Source organism: Glycine max, chromosome 14 (genome assembly GCF_000004515.6).
Source record: "Glycine max cultivar Williams 82 chromosome 14, Glycine_max_v4.0, whole genome shotgun sequence".
NCBI lineage: Eukaryota > Viridiplantae > Streptophyta > Magnoliopsida > Fabales > Fabaceae > Glycine > Glycine max.
The window spans coordinates 1,431,292-1,450,731 of NC_038250.2; the positions used below are offsets into that span (position 1 = coordinate 1,431,292).

At 31.4% G+C, this 19,440-nt stretch overlaps 2 protein-coding genes across 8 annotated transcripts; one reads left to right on the forward strand and one right to left on the reverse strand.

Annotated features, from left to right (window-relative positions):
• Positions 1-233: 233 nt before the first annotated feature.
• On the reverse strand, positions 234-5,343 carry LOC100777306 (pyruvate dehydrogenase E1 component subunit beta-1, mitochondrial). 7 transcript variants are annotated; one of them, XM_014766980.3, is made up of 15 exons: positions 5,127-5,343; positions 4,908-4,999; positions 4,743-4,788; positions 4,605-4,658; positions 4,409-4,516; positions 4,259-4,321; positions 3,943-4,029; positions 2,389-2,514; positions 2,142-2,275; positions 1,930-2,002; positions 1,747-1,812; positions 1,419-1,457; positions 1,202-1,326; positions 998-1,112; positions 234-758 (listed from the first exon to the last, which is right to left on the reverse strand). In XM_014766980.3, exons 3-15 carry the CDS (start codon positions 4,764-4,766, stop codon positions 690-692), a joined length of 1,083 nt encoding a protein of 360 aa, XP_014622466.1. In that variant the 5' UTR covers positions 4,767-4,788; positions 4,908-4,999; positions 5,127-5,343; the 3' UTR covers positions 234-689. The 7 variants fall into 7 exon arrangements, with proteins under 7 accessions (XP_014622466.1, XP_006595716.1, XP_025981267.1 ...); XM_006595653.4 differs by having other exon boundaries at positions 4,971-4,999; positions 5,127-5,342; XM_041009189.1 differs by lacking the exon at positions 5,127-5,343 and having other exon boundaries at positions 325-499; positions 664-758; positions 4,971-5,083.
• A 2,643-nt stretch (positions 5,344-7,986) lies between these two features.
• On the forward strand, positions 7,987-9,973 carry LOC100787453 (putative pectinesterase 52). The gene is made up of 6 exons (XM_041009365.1): positions 7,987-8,002; positions 8,101-8,248; positions 8,565-8,724; positions 9,023-9,229; positions 9,312-9,553; positions 9,656-9,973. Exons 1-6 carry the CDS (start codon positions 7,987-7,989, stop codon positions 9,819-9,821), a joined length of 939 nt encoding a protein of 312 aa, XP_040865299.1. The 3' UTR covers positions 9,822-9,973.
• Positions 9,974-19,440: the final 9,467 nt, after the last annotated feature.

Below are 19,440 nucleotides of genomic sequence, written 5' to 3' on the forward strand. Positions count from 1 at the left end.
CTTGACGCTGGCAGGCTCCACAACACATCATGGCCTCCATTCGCGTTATATCCTCTTTATTTAAAGGGAAAAAGAAAAAAACTATGTGGGCCGATTAACTTACCCCACAATTTTTGTAGAAAATAAGCTGTTTAAAAATAAAAATGTTAAGAATATAACAGTGAAAAAAAAATACTTAATGCTTCATTAATTAAATGATCAAAATAGAAGATGAACTAAGTACCCACAACCTCAAGAATAAGGACCTCACATCAAATCAAATATCTCTAGTTTGCCAATGTAACTAAAACAGTAAACGAAGATGAAATAACAGCAAGTTAGATCTTTGCACTAAAGTGGTCCGCTGGAAATAATGTATTCAAAAAGTTGACTTTTAGTTATTGCCAAGCAGAAACCAAAAACATTGAAAACTTCCTGCTGCCTTGTGTCACTGTTGTCTAAGTTATTTAACATTAACTTCCTCCCAGATATGATGAGATGGGAAAAAAATGTATAGCATCTGTGAGTCCTGAAAATTAAGACAGTATTATGCATATGACAGAATCTTTTAAACCAAAGCCTAACATAACAAATGAGTTAAGACTAACATTCTTTGGTTACAATTTCTTCCTGCTGTTTTATGGTGGAAATTAAGGAAATTTTTTGCTTCTACAAAGAACTGACCATGGCATGAAAAATTTCCAGAACATTCAAGCGGATGCAGCCAAAGGCACGGATCTGTAGCATGTTCTCTTTGCAGCACGAACAATATCTTCAACCTGTACATCCACATATAACAGGAAGCAATCAGATTTAAATGAAGGATAGAACCAAAACCTTGAACAAATTAGCATCTAGCTATATTTATCAGGATACAAAACTCATCTCTTACAAAACCATCAAGTCATTTCACCCATTCAAAATACAAATACATTTCAGGATCAAAATAATGAAAACAAATCTTCCAAATCATGCTGACAAAAGTCACAGAAAACAATTAATATTTAAGAACCATTACCTGTGGGACAGCCATTCTTTCCAGATTTGCTGCATAAGGCATGGGAACATCAGCCCCAGCAATTCTCTCAACCGGTGCATCTAGATAACCAAAACTCTCCTCAATGACAGATGTGCTGTGCAAGAGAAGTACACACTCATGATTGCCAAGAGTTAACCAGTAAGATACATTCATACAAAAACAAATTAATGCAAAGAGATAAACCAGATTTCAGCGCCAACGCCATGCTGAGGAAACCCTTCTTCAACTGTCACCAGCCTGTTGGTTTTCCTGACAGAAGTATTGATTGTGGACCGATCAAGCGGTCGGATTGAACGCAAATTAATGACCTATGTGGATAAGAGCATCACTCACCATTATCATAACCCAAATGATGCTTTTGCAAAAAAGAGGGGAAGTTCATTACAAACTAAAGTTTTACCTCAGCACTGATTCCTTCCTTTGCCAGTGTCTCAGCAGCCTAAACACCAAGAGAAGAGATATTTAAGAATGTTCTCTACTTTGGTAGTACAGTAAGGGGTCAGAGATTTCAATTTTTTTTAAGAAAATATAAAACGCTACGTAACACACCAACCCATCCAGAAAAAAGTTATAATTGATTCTTGTCTTATTATTTAATATTTAAATTTAAATGCAAGACAAACCTATCTTTCACATACTTTGCAGCAAATTGAACAAACAAGACAAGTGAACAACACATAATACATATTACATATTTATAATACAAAAGGATCTCACAGTAAACAAACCTTGAGAGCATAGCCAACCATTTTTGAATAGGCTGTAATAGTCACATCTTTCCCTTCCCTCTCAATCTGTTTAGTGGTAAAATGCATGAAGCAAACAAGAAATCAATAAGAATGTATTATTGTGTAGTAAATATGGCTCCAAAAATATAAGGGGTATTTAATATGCTACAGATAATTAACTACCTTTGCTTTTCCTATGGGAAGGCAAAAACTGGAATCAAGAACTTCGGCCGAAACAGGGAATGACTCACCATATCTAGAGGACATAATCCATCAAATTAAATATTTTTTGAAACAAGAACTGATGTCAAAATCTATGACCACTCATTTTCATGTACAAATCAAGCAGCACAAGTGTCTTTTTTGGGGTGGGAGAATCAAGCAGCACAACTTACAACAATTCATTTTCAAGGAAAACAACAGGATCAGGGTCCCTTATAGCAGCTTTAAGCAAACCACGAGCATCTTCAGATGAATATGGTGACAAGACTTTCAACCCAGGGCATGAGCCATACCAAGATGCATAACACTGCATAAAGGAAAAGTTGTTGGGCATACAAAGACGAAACCTGAATTATTTATCAGTTCTCAAATGGTTAAATAAAGTTTGTCTTTAAAAGAAAGCAGCTAGGAGAACCGTACTTGAGAATGCTGAGCACCAACCCCAGCAGCAGCACCATTGGGTCCTCTAAAGACAATAGGTACCGATATTTGCCCAGCAGACATGTAGTTTGATTTTGCGGCAGAGTTAATAATATGATCTATTGCCTGCAACAAAGGTTAAAACTGAGTAATTAATCCGCTAGCCAATAAATGAAGATGATGTAGCTGCATATCAAACAAATGAAGCCCAAAATAAACACCATTACACATGTGGACACAATATTCTTCACAGTTTATTAGTATTTCAACATTCAAGCTACCAAAGCTCAATATTAAGATTGTAAACATAAAAGCTTACTTCATGCAGAAGAAAGAGGTTTCATCTTCCAACATAATTCATACCTAAGCATAATACTTGAGCATAGAAGCAACAGGAGTTGACAAGTAACAAAATTCCAGCAAAACGGCATGCCTGGCGTCTAACAAACTAGATTGATTTGTATGGCATCAATGTGATGTTCAAACTAATAGTTAAACACCACAAAATTATTAGATTTTTAAAGCCAAGAATGATTGTCTCTGTTAACAATAAACTGAATCCCAACCACAAATCCTTAGTTTTATATCTTTAATAACAGGGTAGTCAATCACAGAAGTTCACAACATTTTGTTTGTTGTCCCCACAATGCACAGAGAATCACATTCGATTTTGATAGAGCAGACATCACAAGCCCTAAACGTGTCAAATCACAACCACTATTGGGGATTTCGTCATGTGCCCTGCTGATTTACATTGTCATATCCATCATGCCTCCCCCTCTCGCTTGAGCTTCATCATTTTTTTCTGTCCAAAGGACCCAGCAGCATGCCATTTACTGTCATGCATTGTTTTCCATCACGCCCCCTCCACTCTCTAGTTTGAGGTTCACCATCGTGTTCTACATAGCAATTCCCATCCTGTCACCTCAGTGAGCCCTTTTTACTTTTTCTCCTTGTGTCGTGTAGCTAGCACTTCATAGTCCGCATGGCATTAGAGGCTCATAATTATTAATAAGGTTTGGCACTGTACTTTTTATATCCTTATGATCCTTTGTTGTTATTAACTTGTTAATTATGCCTAACATTTGTAATTTGTGATGATTGTATGTCTAGACTATATCACTATAACTTCTGATTATCAATGATGAAATGTTGTTCACTGAGTAATTTTTATTTTTGAACATTTATGTATCAACTGTAAATTAATTATCCAATTTATCTTGTATATGTAATCTTCAGAATAGTTGCTATCTGGGGTTGGCCACACGCATCTATATCCTTGATTGATAACTGTGATTATCAACACAGCCTCACAGAGAAGTCAACATTTTTCCTTGTGGAATGAATCATCATGTGTTGAAAACCTCATAACCCTGGTATTCTAATCACACAGAAGACAAAACTCATACAATGCCATCTAATATCTTCACGGGCAGCAAGCTTTACATAACATTGTACATATACATAAATTAAGTGACGCTGCTGTAAAAAATATATCACTTAAGTTCACACTCAATTTAAGAAAGAAAGGATGCAATCAAGATAAACTCCAACCTGCATGGAGAAGTTAAAAGTCATAAACTCCACAACAGGCCTTAGACCATAGTAAGCAGCACCAACTCCAATCCCAGCAAACCCAGCCTGTATTATATTTCACAAAAAAATTATCTCAATCCAACAGCTGAAACCAATTATAAACAAATCCTGTTCTTATTTTCCTATCAATTTTAAAGTGAGAAGCTGAAAAAAGTAAATTTTGATGCTCAATAAGCATGAAGAACAACACAGTTGGAAGGAATGCATCCCAAAGCCATCACCATTATAAATCCAGTGAAGAGATGCAAATAAAGTATGAAGTAAGAAAAATGACCTCAGTGATTGGAGTATCAAGAACCCTCTCGGGGCCAAACTTTTCGAGCAGCCCCTTGGATATCTAAAATGAAAGAAGAAAGTTAAGTTAATGAAGTTCTTAAAAGGAGAGGTTGGCAAGACAACTAAACCAACCAACCAACCAACCAACCTTGTATGCACCCTGATATTCCCCAACCTCTTCACCCATCAAGAACACTTTAGGATCAGCTGACATTTCCTCATCGAGTGCGGAGTTCAGAGCCTCCCTGACAGTAATCTGCATGGAAACAACAATGGCCACTTTAATATTTGATAGTAAGAGATTAAGAGATTAAGAGATTAGAGATGAGAACAATAATGCATACCTCTTTAGCTGCAGAAGACAAGTGTCTTATTGCGGAGAAGGCATGGCGAATACTCTGCAAATAAAATAAAATAAATCATATGAAACGTAATTGGAATAGGAATCAGACTTGAGACTTGAGACACAGACAGTACCATACCTTGTGCCTTATAACACCCAACATCTTGCTTCCTTCCTTCCTTGATCTTCAATCAAGCAAACCAAAACTAGTCAGTCACATAGCCCGTAGTAATCCATCAACAAATTTCCTTCTTTTTCAATAATAATCGACAATGAAATCAACCAAACCAAATCAAGCTGCTACCTTTATTCTTTTTCTATATATCTAACAAGTTAAGGAGGGAATCCCTGTCCTGTGGGTTCTCACCTTTTAGAGAGTTACTAGGGTTGTTGCAACTGAAAAAACAAAAACAGGGAAAGGTATGAAACAGCTATTATAATGAGAGTGATGATCCCAAATCCGAACCATCAATTTAAAAATATCTATTATTCAATTTAAAATCTGTTCTCATTCCAACTTTACCCCTTCCCCACAACCACAGCCTCGAGCTGCTGCAACATCCCCGCAAACACACTACGACGACGTTTAGACTGTTCCAAAAGTGTTTAAGATCGATGCAACAAGGTGCACAATGTTTTGCTGGCCAAGTGGATGGATTCATATTTCTTTTATGACCAAACATGAAACTGATCAGTGTTTGGTGTGTCCAACAAAAACGCAGGACAACCAGGATGTGTTCCAATTCACCTCCATAAAATTGGTGAAATTTAGTTTTAAAATAATCTGATTTATTATAAAAATTTAAATCTAATACATAAATTATTTCAATCTAAAATCAATTTTAAATTAATTCTAAATTTTTTATCTAAAATAAAATCAAATATATTCAAAACTAGTGTCATGACAACAAACCAAACCAAAGTCTTGACTGATGGTATTGAAAGGGGTAATTTCGAAATGAACAGTTTTTTTAAAACGATGACAGATGCCAAGCTTTCACCGAGTAGCAGGTTTTTTCGTTCTCTTGACTTCGGAGGATATACCAAAGCTCAAATTCATTTTATAATTATAATTTTGTGCTTTAATTTTTTCAAAATCCAAATATAGAAATTTACACTTTAAATCAAATTTAATTCATTCGAATAGAAATCATGAAATAAAATATTATTATTATTATTACTATTATTATGTACATTTAATTTTTCTATTTTAAAATATATTTTATAGATTTTGAGAAATAATAAGAAAATTATATATGTTTTACCATTGTATTTTTTTAAAAAGTGGAAACTTAATGAATTAAAAAACTCCAGTAATTATTCTGTTAATCACGAATTAAAGATTAAATAAATGTATTGAATGAGTGGTCAATATTTTTTTAAACGGTCAACTCAAGCGACTTAATTGAAAGATCAAAATTGTGAAAAATTGGAACTTGAAAAATTAAATGTTACAATTTGAAACTTGGGATCAAAATCACCAAATGTTAAATTTGAGAATTAAAATTACAATTTTAAAAAACATACACACCACATGGATGATGTTGACTTTCATGCTTGCATTCGTATTCCCTTCAAACTCACTTGAGCTGATGCAAGAATAATGTAGGATTAGAATGAACCCTTAATTATAAGAATTCGGATCAAACAATGCCATTTAAATTATCACTAAGTACTGTTACCGAGTGTTTTTCGACTAATAAACATTATACGAAAAATGCTGGCTAACATTCTTTGTTTGTATGAAACTTATCATACAAGGAATATTATAATAAATTTCAACTAAAATGGGGAATGAAAGTTAATTGCTATCACTTTTTTTTGTCATCACTGAAGTACATAAAGGAAGCAACTTTTTAAAATCATACATTATCTCATGAGATTTGACTCAATTTATAGAAAATAAAATAAAATTATGGGAGTCATTGAATAGTTGGTGAGACACACATTATCTCATGAGATTTGATAAATTTTCAACCGATAATAAAAGAGTGTCGTATATTGTTAAAATTTCTCTAAATACATAGCTTGTTCTAATGTCTTACGTTAACAAAATATTTTTGTAACTTAATCCTTTATCTCAAAATAGAATTACACAGCAGCTACTAGCAAATAGCATATTCAATTCCAGCAGGATTTTTTTTTCTCAGAATTGTTAGATGAGATATCATCATAATTTTTTTTAAGAATTATTACTATGTTCAGCTTTTTTTTAATATTAATCAATATCATTTTTAGAATTACACAGCAGGCGTGAGTGTATTTTCTTTCCTACTCAGTTTGAGATAAGAGAACCATAGGGATAGAGCAAATCAGATAGCATATTCAATTCCAGCAGGATTTTTTTTCTCAGAATTGTTAGATGAGACATCATCATAATTTTTTTTAAGAATTATTACTATGTTCAGCTTTTTTTTTAATATTAATCAATATCATTTTTAGAATTACACAGCAGCTACTAGCAGGCGTGAGTGTATTTTCTTTCCTACTCAGTTTGAGATAAGAGAACCATAGGGATAGAGCAAATCAAATAGCATATTCAATTCCAGCAGGATTTTTTTTTTCTCAAAATTGTTAGATGAGATATCATCATAATTTTTTTAAAGAATTATTACTATGTTCAGCTTTTTTTTAATATTAATCAATATCATTTTTAGAATTACACAGCAGCTACTAGCAAGCGTGAGTGTATTTTCTTTCCTACTCAGTTTGAGATAAGAGAACCATAGGGATAGAGCAAATCAAATAGCATATTCAATTCCAGCAGGATTTTTTTTTTCCTCAGAATTGTTAGATGAGATATCATCATAAATTTTTTTAAGAATTATTACTATGTTCAGCTTTCTTTTAATATTAATCAATATCATTTTTAGAATTATACACTACGACGAGAGCTCTTTTCCTATCTCATCATCCTCTATATATATCTTTGCCAAGCCAAAATATTAAAGTTTCATATGTGACGATAACTCTTTTCCTATCTCATCATCCTCTATAATTAACCTCTGAAGCCAAAATATTTAAGTTTTAATTGAAGTATGAATATATACTTGGTGTTGGCCGTATCATTTCTTGGTGGTACCATATTAGCTGAAAGTGGAGGTATGCATGTAACTTCTTTAATTTTAATTATATTAAAAATTGCAGTGCTTATAAATTTTTAGGAATGAATTATTGATTTTTATTGCTTCCAAAACTCTAGTACTTTTTTCCCTTTTGTTTTTCTTTCTTAGACAAAGGAAAACGGCCTTGTTCGATGTCGCACCAGCATGAATATTCTATCATCAAAATGCTTCAAACAATATTTTATTGAAAACAAAAGAAAAACATATATATTATAAATAGGAATGGTCAAATAATAATAATAAATAAATAAATAAGGAATGGCTGCATGGCAAGGCATGCATTGTCACTAATTTGTTTGATGATATTATAATAATATATATTTTTTAGTTTTTCTTGTTGGTTTATTAACTTTTGTTTTCTTTTTAAAATAGATTGCGGTGGGAAGGACATTTCAACCACAATTACTGTTGGTGGTAGACAGGGCAATTTTACATTTGGATCAATTCAAGCTGCAATTAATTCAATCAAAACCAACAATGATCGATGGATAAAGATTCACATAGAAGCTGGCTTATATATGTAAGTTGAATTGAAATTGTGGGAATTTAGTTGTAGTTATTATATAATATGTATTTGCCTTTGGTACCCTCATTACTAGAAAAAGAGTGTTTTATGTTGCAAAAAGTAATTAGTTTTTTTTTAAAAATTAAATATATTTTAAAATTTTAAGACGGTTTTTCAAAAAACTGTCTTAGAATATACTTTTTTAAAAAAACTAATCACATGTATTTTTAGAAATATATTGAGTACTTTTTTCTTGACTTTGAATTGCATTTTTAGAAATATATTCACATTTTCACATGTATATAGTTATTTCCATATTCTCATTGTGCAGAGGAAAGATTTATATTCCCCAAGAAAAGCCCTGCATCATTTTAGAAGGAGAGGGAAGCCGAAAAACAATCATAACTTTCTGGGACCATATAGGAATTGACACTAGCGCTACATTCACTTCTGAGCCCCCTAATGTGGTTGCTACTGACATTGGTTTCATGGTACATGAATAAATTATAAGAAAATTATTTTAATAATTTTTTGTTATTTTTGTTGCTTCTTTCTAATCAAAGAACCTACTACTATGAACGAGCTCACAAAGAAAACTAATAAGAATGAAAAGAAAAGAAGTGTAGATTAGTGCGGAATAAAAGTTTGCTGATAGATAGTACAGTTTATATAGTTAGTTACAAGAGTAATTAACTTATAACTAACTAACTCTAATCAATTGATCTAACTCTAACTCTAGTTACATGATAATTTATTCCTAATATTTAATGTATTTTATTTTAACTGCAGAACACATATAACAGCATCAATAGAAGAATTGAAATTAAACCCGCCTTGGCAGCAAGAATATATGGAGACAAGTCATTTTTCCTTAGATGTAATTTCATTAGTTATCAAGACACCTTGTTCGATGCAACGGGGCGTCATTACTTTAAGAATTGTTATATAGAAGGTGAAATAGACTTTATATGGGGTTATGGACAATCTTTTTATGAGGTAATTACAAAACATATTTTTTCAAAAGAAATCATTTTGAACATAAAGTAATAAAATATTTTTACATTTTTTCCATGTGTAGAATTGTTCAATCAATGCTGTAGGAATAAATAGTACTGGACCAGACTTTGTTACAGCTCAAGGACGAGAGTCACCAACTGATCCAAGCGGTTTTGTGTTTGAAGGAGGTTCTCTTGTCGGAGATGGAAAGGTAAATTTAGGAAGAGCTTGGCGTGCTTACTCGAGGGTAATATTTCATGGAACATATCTTTCTTCTGTGGTGACTCCCGAAGGATGGAACCCATGGAATTATACTGGTAGCGAGTAAGTTATATGTTATCTCTTAGAACATACTTCAAAAAATAATATTCATAATTTTTTTGAATCATCCTTTTCATTTTGTTTTATCTAATTTTTTTTTTGCAGGAGTAACTTTACTTATGCTGAAGTTGATTGCAAAGGACCAGGAGCTGATACTTCAAAACGTGTTAAGTGGATAAAGACATTAAATCAATCGCAACTTAATGAATTTTCTTTGACTTCTTTCATTAATAAGGATGGGTGGATTGATAATCTACCAATCATTTTCTAGAAATTTATGTTTTCTAACTTAGATCGATCTTCTGTAAGCCTAACTAAAATATAAATAGAAGTTAATGGTATGTTATTTTGATGTACTATTATTATTATGTTAATTTTTTTTAAATGATATGTCTTTAGTGTTAGATATCTTTTATAGATTGATTTTTTTTTTTTAATTCTTTGTGATGGAAAATAAAGTAAAGGCAGGGCAATTCATAATAAAAAATTGATTGAAGTTGTAGCTAAAGATTTATCCATAAGCCATCTGACGAAGAGTTTAGGCTCTGTTAGAGAAGTGGGAATTTACCGATGAAGTCTTCACAATGTAGGCTCTGTGTGAGATTGGTAGGTCTAGTGTGGTTTTATTTAGTATATAGTTTCTGACATTTTTGAAAAGGTTATCGGGTTATAAATAGATTACAATTTCATCAAATAATAATATTATCTCTTCGAGACTATAAAAATATATTTATTCTTGAGATACAGATGCTAGAGTTTAAGAGTATTTAATATTCCTCCCGGGGACCCGACGCCTTCGAAATTGCTCACCTTTAGAGTTAATATTTGGTATTTATTTCACTCGTTTATAATGCACTTTGTTATATGAGCTTATTTGCTAAGTATGATATTTAGGGAATACTATCTGAAAAGCAAGTGACTTATTGACCGTGGTAGTATGATAGTAATTGAGGTAAGTAAGATCAATATAGCTCAAAGTTCATAAAACTATTTTAAGCTGTGTGAGCTTATAGGCTATTTTTTCTATTGAAATTAAGAAATCTTACAAATTTTATGTTAATTGCATAACATAAATTCAATTGGTAATTAATTTATATCAATCGCATCATTCCAACCGGAAAAAAGGGTTATAATCATTCCACCACAAACAAACTATACGGCAAGATAACACATAGACAGACAAGTGATAAAGCATTGGATATAAAAAAAAAATTAAGCAGAGTAAAAGAATGAGACAAAATGTATGAAAGTTGTGAGATGGTGTTTGTTCAGTATATTCTTTGGTGTTGTGTTACAAATAATATAATTGATAAAAGGTAAATAAGACAAAAACATGTGATTTTTTTAATCATAAAATTGAAATAAAATATGTTATTTATGAATATTTTCATCTAAATATATGATGATCATAAACTCATTAGGATTATTTAAACCTTTCTTAGGCATTCATCCTTTTATTTCATTTTTTTATATATTTTGTTTTATTAAGCAGATAAAATTGAGTATTATAAAAAGCACGATGAAACAAGAAAAGATAATGGTAATTATACAAAATAGCAGAAAACTTGAATTTAATTTTTATTAATCACACTCCAGCAAAGAAGATGCTAAAGCACTAAGACAGTTTAGATTAAAGGTGCAACTATACAAGTGTCTCTGTGGCTACGAATGCAATATAACTAAGCAAAATTGTTTGGTGGTTAACAGCAGAAATTGCATGGTTAACAATATGTGCAGCACTCAATTCTGTCTAACATGACGATGGTCCATCACCAGCAATGTCGGCCAAATAGTTAGCCGTTTGAGGATCTTGGCGTTTCAACGCATTCAAAGAATTCGTAAAGTCTTCAATCGTTCTTTCATAATAAAGTGCACAATTTGCAATGGCCGGAACATCTGTTGTTATCGCCAATCCCTTTAGAAAAATTTCAGCTTCTTCTGTCTTATCCAAGCTAGGCCAACTTCAAGATTGCCTTTGAAAGTTGAAGAAATTTTTTTGCACCCAGGACTGTAGGATCTGCTCTTAGAATATTCGTGCATTCAATCTTCTTCTCTGGGTTTTCATTGCAAATCTGGCCAATTAGGTCGGAACCATCACCAAACACTGTAGCATTTGTTAACCAAGGAGACTGAGCAATGAGAAACAGGCAAAGGGAACACAATGCTAAAGAATTCATTTTGTGGTAGGGAGTTTTAATCAAACGGCACTTGGTTCCAGATTGCAGTGGTGGGGGGTATAAAATAAGTCTCTCTTATACAGTCTTGTTGCTAACATTCCACTCTCATTATATTATAATCATTAAATTTTTAAGATTAGAGGATCAAAATAATTAATTTTAAAATCCTTTGATTTGGCTTAAATCATTAAAATCTGTGCCACTGATATGCCTTTGATCTGAGGACTTGATACTGATCAACAGATTAAAAAAAATCTTTATAATTTCCTGATCATTTGTCCAAGGTTATTACTGAATAAAGTGGATTATTAGATCAAGTATTATTCTGATCTTACACTTGAGCATTTCAGAATTAACTTTGTCTATAGGTTACTGGAAGGGCTTTGCAGGAATCAGTACGAATAGTGACTAATTTTTCTGAGATGGAGGAGACATATTCTTCTCTTGGGTCTCTTGGGTAATCTATAGGTTAAGCTTTTTGAAATATATTTTCCTTTAGACTCGTTATTTTTCTCTTCCTTTGCTGCATCTGTAATACTAAAACTATATTCTGACATAATATAGAGAAAAGGAAGACTATCATGAAGAATGCTAATATTGTCAGAATGTCAGCCAAAGCCAACGATTTCTACAGGCTGATTATATTAACTATTCTCATTTATTTAACTTCTCCGATCTCCAGATATGATGTCCTTGTTGATATTGCACCAGAAATCAAATGGATTCCCGATAATAATGCATACAAAAATTTAAAGATTGTTGTTGAGATGGATAGTGATATAGATGCTCACACAGCATCTGAACAAGAATTTAGAAGGCGTTATAAATCCATTGGTGCTCTGAAAGTGGTTACTGACAGGGCTAAAGGTGACTAAATTTAATTTATACCAGTCTGCTGGCATACAACCATTTGCTTTTTTATTTTTATTTTTTTAATATGATTATTTACTCGAAATTCTATTCATTTGAAACTTTCATGAATCATTTTAGGTATAACACTTCCAAGTTCTATAAAGCAAGGACACACTATATGGATTTACGCATGTGCTTTATATTTAGTTGTGGCTGATACAATGAAGATATTTACTGATTAATTTTTATGGTATCTTTACTATCTTATACTAATAAATAACTCTCATACAGACACTATTTCCTTTGGTATGTATTTATTATCTTGATAATTGATATCTGTATTAATAATTTCGACCAGTCTACCCAAAATTAGCCAGCTGCTACAATTTTTTTTTTGTTCACAGGTTGGAGATGTTGTTGTCCTTGACATCGCAGCAACAACCATTGATCAAGATGAATCAAATGTTAAAAGTATTCCTTCTGAAGAAAGTAAAGGTCGGGTGATGTGCTTGAAGGATGATAATAAACTGATAAGTGAACATATTTCCTCTAAACCTATATTAGATATGCAGGCTTTAATTTTGATACAGAATATGGTGAAAAAGTATTACCGGGTTTCCTTGATTGTATAATTGGAATTCAACAAGGTGAATCAAAGTCTTTTTCATCTTGTATTTCCTGAAACATGGAAGCAAGAAAATCTTCGAGGTGTTCATGCTCAGTTTACTGTAAGTTTCTAATGCTGAATCAAAGAAGTTTAGTTGTTGTAGGGACATGAACTGACATGATAGTTTTTTTCTTTTGGTCCTTTGGATACCAAATTCTTCATAATATATAAATACATTTTGGCCATATGTCTCGTACAATTTATGGTGCTTTTTCATCTCCTTATGATACACTTATTGTCTTGGCCATATGTCTTGGATTTATAAAAGAGGGTGATGCCGGGATGTCGTTGATACCGAGGGAGTGGAGCATGTCATGGGTTTCCTTGTCGACCTGGATGTGGTTGGTGTTGATGGCGGAGACGTCAATCGGGCGGGGACGAAGTCCATGCGGCGCTTGCGCTCCTCCTCCTGGAGCATGAGGGAGATGCCGTCGAGAACCCCGCGATCTTGTTCCTTAGCCTCTTCGACGGGATTATCGCCACTTCCTCCAGAAGCTTCTTGTTCGTGTGGAAGTGTGGAACTGAAAACTCAAGAGACTAAAATTTTATTTGATTTAGGGTTGCACCCATGTCAGCAACAGAAGTGGAAAAACAATGATTTAGAGTTAATATTTGGTATTTATTTCACTCATTTATAATGCACTTTGTTATATGAGCTTATTTGCTAAGTATAATATTTAGGGAATACTATCTGAAAAGCAAGTGACTTATTGACCGTGGTACTATGATAGTAATTGAGGTAAATAATAAGATCAATATAACTCAAAGTTTATAAAACTATTTTAAACTCTATTTTTTTTTTCTATTCAAATTAAGAAATCTTACAAAATTTATGCTAATTGCATAACATAAATTCAATTGGTAATTAATTTATATCAATCGCATCATTCCAACCGGGAAAAAGGGTTATAATCATTCGACCACAAACAAAGCTATACGGCAAAATAATACATAGGCAGACAAGTAATAAAGCATTGGATATAAAAATAATAATCAAGCAGAGTAAAAGAATGAACCAAAATGTATGAAAGTTGTGAGATGGTGTTATATTCTTTGGTGTTGTGTTACAAATAATATAATTGATAAAAGGTAAATAAGACAAAAACATGTGATTTTTTTTAATCATAAAATTGAAATGAAATATTTTATTTATGAATATTTTCATCAAAATATATGATAATCATAAACTCATTATGACTATTTAAACCTTACGTATTCATCCTTTGATTTCATTTTTTATATTTATTTCTTATTAAGCAGATAAAATTGAGTATTATAAAAAGCACGACGAAACAAGAAAAGATAATGGTAATTAAACAAATAGCAGAAAACTTGGAATTTAATTTTTATTAATCACTCTCCCGCAAAGAAGATGCTAGAGCACTAAGACAGTTTCCCTGTGGCTACGAATGCAATATAGCTAAGCAAACTTGTTTGGTGGTTAACAGCAGAAATTGCATGGTTAACAATATGTGCAGCACTCAATTCTGTCTCACATGACGATGGTTCATCACCAGCAATGGCGGCCAAATAGTTAGCCACTTTAAGATCTTGGCATTTCAACTTTTGCAAAGAATTCATAAAGCGTTCAACCGCATTTTCATAATAAAGTGCACAATTTGCAATGGCCGGAACATCTGTTGTGTTCGCCAATCCCTTTAGAAAATCTTCAGCTTTTTCTGTCTTATTCACGGCCAAGTTCAAGATTGCCTCCGAAAGTTGAAGAAGATTTTTTGCACCCAGGACTGTAGGATCTGCTCTTAGAATATTCGTGCATTCAATCTTCTTCTCTGGGTTTTCATTGCAAATCTGGCCAATTAGGTCGGAACCATCACCAAACACTGTAGCATTTGTTAACCAAGGAGACTGAGCAATGAGAAACAGGCAAAGGGAACACAATGCTAAAGAATTCATTTTGTGGTAGGGAGTTTTAATCAAAAGGCACTTGGTTCCAGATTGCAGTGGTGGGGGGTATAAAATAAGTCTCTCTTATACAGTCTTGTTGCTAACATTCCACTCTCATTATATTATAATCATTAAATTTTTAAGATTTTTATAAGATTAGACGATCAAAATAATTAATTTTAAAATCCTTTGATTTGGCTTAAATCATTAAAATACCTATTTTTTTTTAAAAAGTATATTTTTCTGTTTTAATTACACCGATATATTTATCTTTTTTATAATATTAAGGCTTAATTGTAAAAAAATTGTCTCTTATTTATCTCATTTTACTAAATTAGTTTTCCTATTTTTAATTCACCATAAGAGTCATCATTTTATTTCTTAAAATTCATTATCTGGGTTATCAAACAAAAAAAATTAAATGTTAACTATTTACTTATTTTAGGCATCTCTCATTCTCCTTGTTCAATTTGGTCCGTGTTGTTCATTGTGAGAATTAAGGATTTTGTTAATATAAATGTTATTTTGGGTGGATGAAGTTTATATTTTGTGATTGGAATAATTATTTCTAAGATAATTATTAGTTAGTTAATTACTGTTATTAATTACTACTAATGAGGACAAATTAAAAATAAAATAAATAATAAATCACTTTAGTTATCAATAATGATATTTCTAAACACATAAATATCTTTTAAACGATTAATTATATGTGAACATGTGATAATTAAGGTTTAATTTTTCTTATTGATAGTAAATTTTGAAAAAAGTAAAGAGATTTAATAATAAATTTAAGAAAAACAAGTGAATCGATTTAGTGAAATCAGAAAAATAAAAATGCATTTTTTTTTGTAATCAAGCTTACTATTAATTATATTTTGAATATATAAATAAAATATTAAAGCATTGATCACTTAGAATCCAAATATTTATTGTTTTCCGATGTAAGCAATTAAAATGACATTTTGATAGATGCTTGACTATTAAATAAAAGAGAGAGAATATATTTCACTTTTTGAGGTTATCTTTTTACAAATATTCTTACTTCACTACTAGCAAAATGCAATTTAGTAACCAAAATTAGCGACCGAATAATTTCGATCTCTGTTAGCGACCAAAGTAGCACCCAAACAGTTAACATTGTAACTTGCGACTGAATTTGCGATCGAAATTGATCGCGATGACTAATTTGTGTTAGCGACTGCATTAACGATCGAAATGAAAGGTTGTTGAAAACTTCAGTGACTATTTCGGTTACTGTATATGTAACAAAATAAAAGTATTTTAGCCACCGAAGTAGCGACCGATATGTAGTTGAAGGTAGCAACCAAAATGGTTTCGGTCGCTATGACTATTATAGGGAACAAAAATAATTCGGTCGCTATGCATACTTCAATTTATAATAAATATTAATTTCCATTTTTTATTTAATTGAAGTAACAAAATTTTTATTTATTATAAATTGTAATAAATATATAATATAATTAAATATATTTTATGCTAGAAAAATATTGAAATTAATATATTAGTAATATTTTTCAATTAAGATGGCATCACTAAGTAGAAACTAGCTTAGGAAAGATTATATAAGTTTGATTATGTAGTTTAATTAAAAATTATATTTACAATTGGTAACTATTAAATAGGTTAAAATCTAATAAATGAAAAAAATAAAAATAATGGCATATTTTCTTTGAAAAATCAAGTTGTTTTTTAATTTATTTTAAATTTAAAAATTAATTATTAAACTAGACAAAACTTTTAAAATATATTTAAAAATGTAAAACTAGCGACCGAATTAGTATTTTTCTGAAACTTTATTATTTAGTAGCCACCGAATTAGCGATCAACCTTTATTTTAATTTATTTTACAATTAAACTTAATTTTTTGTTAGCAACCGAATTAGTAACCGCATCCTATTTTAATTTATTTTATATTTAAAATTTATTTACTTGTTAGTGACCGAATTAGTAACCTCATCTTATTTTAATTTATTTTATATTTAAAATTTAATTACTTGTTAGCGACCGAATTAGCTATCCCAACTTCGGTTGCTGATTTGGTCCCAAGCATAATAGCAACCAAATATCTAGTGACTGAAATTTATGTGTTTGCGACTCTGTTGTTTGGTGGCAAAATAGCAACCAAATAGAAATTCGGTCGTTGATGGTTTAGCGACTTGAGTTTTTGCAACGTACATGATTCGGTCGCTATTTTGGTGTCTAAGAGTTTTAGCGACCGAGTTTAGGGATTTAGCGATCGAATATGTCAATCGCTAAATCATGTTTTTTTGGTGGTGCTTTGTTCGTTAACATGATCCTTAAATAATGAATATTTTGTTACACTTTACTACATTTATAATATGCAAGGAAATATTCATAAAATATTTTTTGAATTTCCTTAAATAAGTCATTTTATTTTATATTTTTTATAGCAAGTTATCATCATAACTTTACCAATTACTTACACGCTATAATTATATTTTGGTATAATTCTTTGAATGATAAGATTATGGAACCCTGAAATAACACTTATGTTATCATCTTAATTATTTATAACCAAAATCAACAGTAATTAATAACTATATAATACCTCTTTATATTCTTTTAATATCCATTATTAAGGTGGAAGTAAAAACTGGTGTAATTAAGGTAGTAATGAAGCAATTAAATAAATATGTCTTAGCAACAAGAGGATACCCTTAACAAAGAGAAAAACCACATCAAAATTACTATGTGAATGTTATTAGTTTATTTTTGTTTTTTAATGTGTAAAAAAACCATATACTTGTTAGTAGTTTTAAAGTAATTCAAATATTTAATAATCATAACACGATTCGTGTAAGAGTTTTGTTATGCATTTTAGTTAGATAATGATGACTCTTAGAGTATGTTACGTTTAGGTGAGAGATGACTTTAAATCCTTTTTGGACAAAAGTTGTTTTGAGATGAGGAGAAACCTAAGATTAAGATGAGACACCCTTTACTAGTAGCCGAACCAAAGTTATTTTAGAATTTCTTGAATTAACCTTAACCCTTGTTATAGATTACTCGAGTAAGTTTAAGCTTTCTGGTGAAATTCCTATAAGGAGTAAATATTAAGCTTGAACAAGTTTACAGAAGTGAGAAATGATCTATTTTGCTTATTCAATTAGCACCCAGTTAGTATCAGGTGGGAAACCTTAGAGTTGAACCATTACAATTCTTGAACCTAATTAAGTGAGAGTTATGAGTCAAGTATACCAAAGTGAGAAAGATTGTGTTGAAGGAAGAGGTTTAGATCCGAGGGTAGGCAAATAATGTATTCTCGATACCCATTTGTGGACCAGGATTGATAGAGCGTGAGAATCATGAAACTCATTTTTTTTTCTTGAACCGTCCCATGTTTGAAAAAGAATCGACCATGTAGTCAGTCGCTTTTTCTTGTTTATGTTTGTTCGTTTCAAATAGTCATCAATGTCTCCTATGATATTATCCTACTCCAAATAGTATATCATTCACATTATATTGTTGTTGAGATGTCACTCTCATAATAAAACATAACTTATGAAATATTGTCATTGAGTAAACGAGGATTGCCGCATTTAGCTGCTAAGAGCATATGAGTCTTGTGATAAAAACCACTACTTGGTATTGAGAACCAAATGTGTAATCTTTCTCTTATCGATCTTTCGGCAAAGTTTTGGGGACGAAATTTCTTTTAAGGGGAGTGAAATTGTAACATTCCATTTCTCGTAAATAAATTAAAACTCCTTTTTAGTAAAAATAAATAATTAAATAGAGTTTTAGAAAAATGATGAGGTTTTTATAATTAAATAAATAAGAAAAAATAACTTTATTTATTCATTTGATAGAGAATAAAATAGAGTTTATTTTTATAAAATAATAAAAACAAATAAATAGAGTAAATGATATGTTGTGAGTACCCTAGCTATAAATAGCGACATGTTAGGTCATACCGACGATGGCTTCTACTCCTCCTCTTCCTGTCAATTTCGTTTTCCTCTCTCCTCTTCTCAAAATCATATCTTTTTCCCGCATACCATCAAACTTGTCTAAGAAAAATGACGATTTTGAACTCATTCACGGTTGGATAGTCATGAAATTTGAAAACCAATTTTGGAACTCATTTTCGAACATTCTCACCATTGGAAATTATGAAAACATGTTGAAGCTGAGAGAAATACCTTTCACATTATAATTTTTCCTTTCCCAAAGAAACCCAAAACTGTCTCGGTAAAACTACGATCCCGAACTTGTTAACCGTTGAATTATTGTGAAATTTTTGT

Bases quoted from the DNA above. Each gene is read 5' to 3' on its own strand.
- LOC100787453 (XM_041009365.1), top strand. The intron at 8,249-8,564 runs GTAAGTTGAATT...CTCATTGTGCAG, and splicing joins ATAGAAGCTGGCTTATATAT to AGGAAAGATTTATATTCCCC. The intron at 8,725-9,022 runs GTACATGAATAA...TTTTAACTGCAG, and splicing joins CTACTGACATTGGTTTCATG to AACACATATAACAGCATCAA.
- LOC100777306 (XM_014766980.3), bottom strand. From the start codon at position 4,766: ATGTTGGGTGTTATAAGGCACAAG. The intron at 2,276-2,388 runs GTACGGTTCTCC...TCCTTTATGCAG, and splicing joins TTGGTGCTCAGCATTCTCAA to TGTTATGCATCTTGGTATGG. The intron at 1,813-1,929 runs GTAGTTAATTAT...ACCACTAAACAG, and splicing joins TTCCCATAGGAAAAGCAAAG to ATTGAGAGGGAAGGGAAAGA.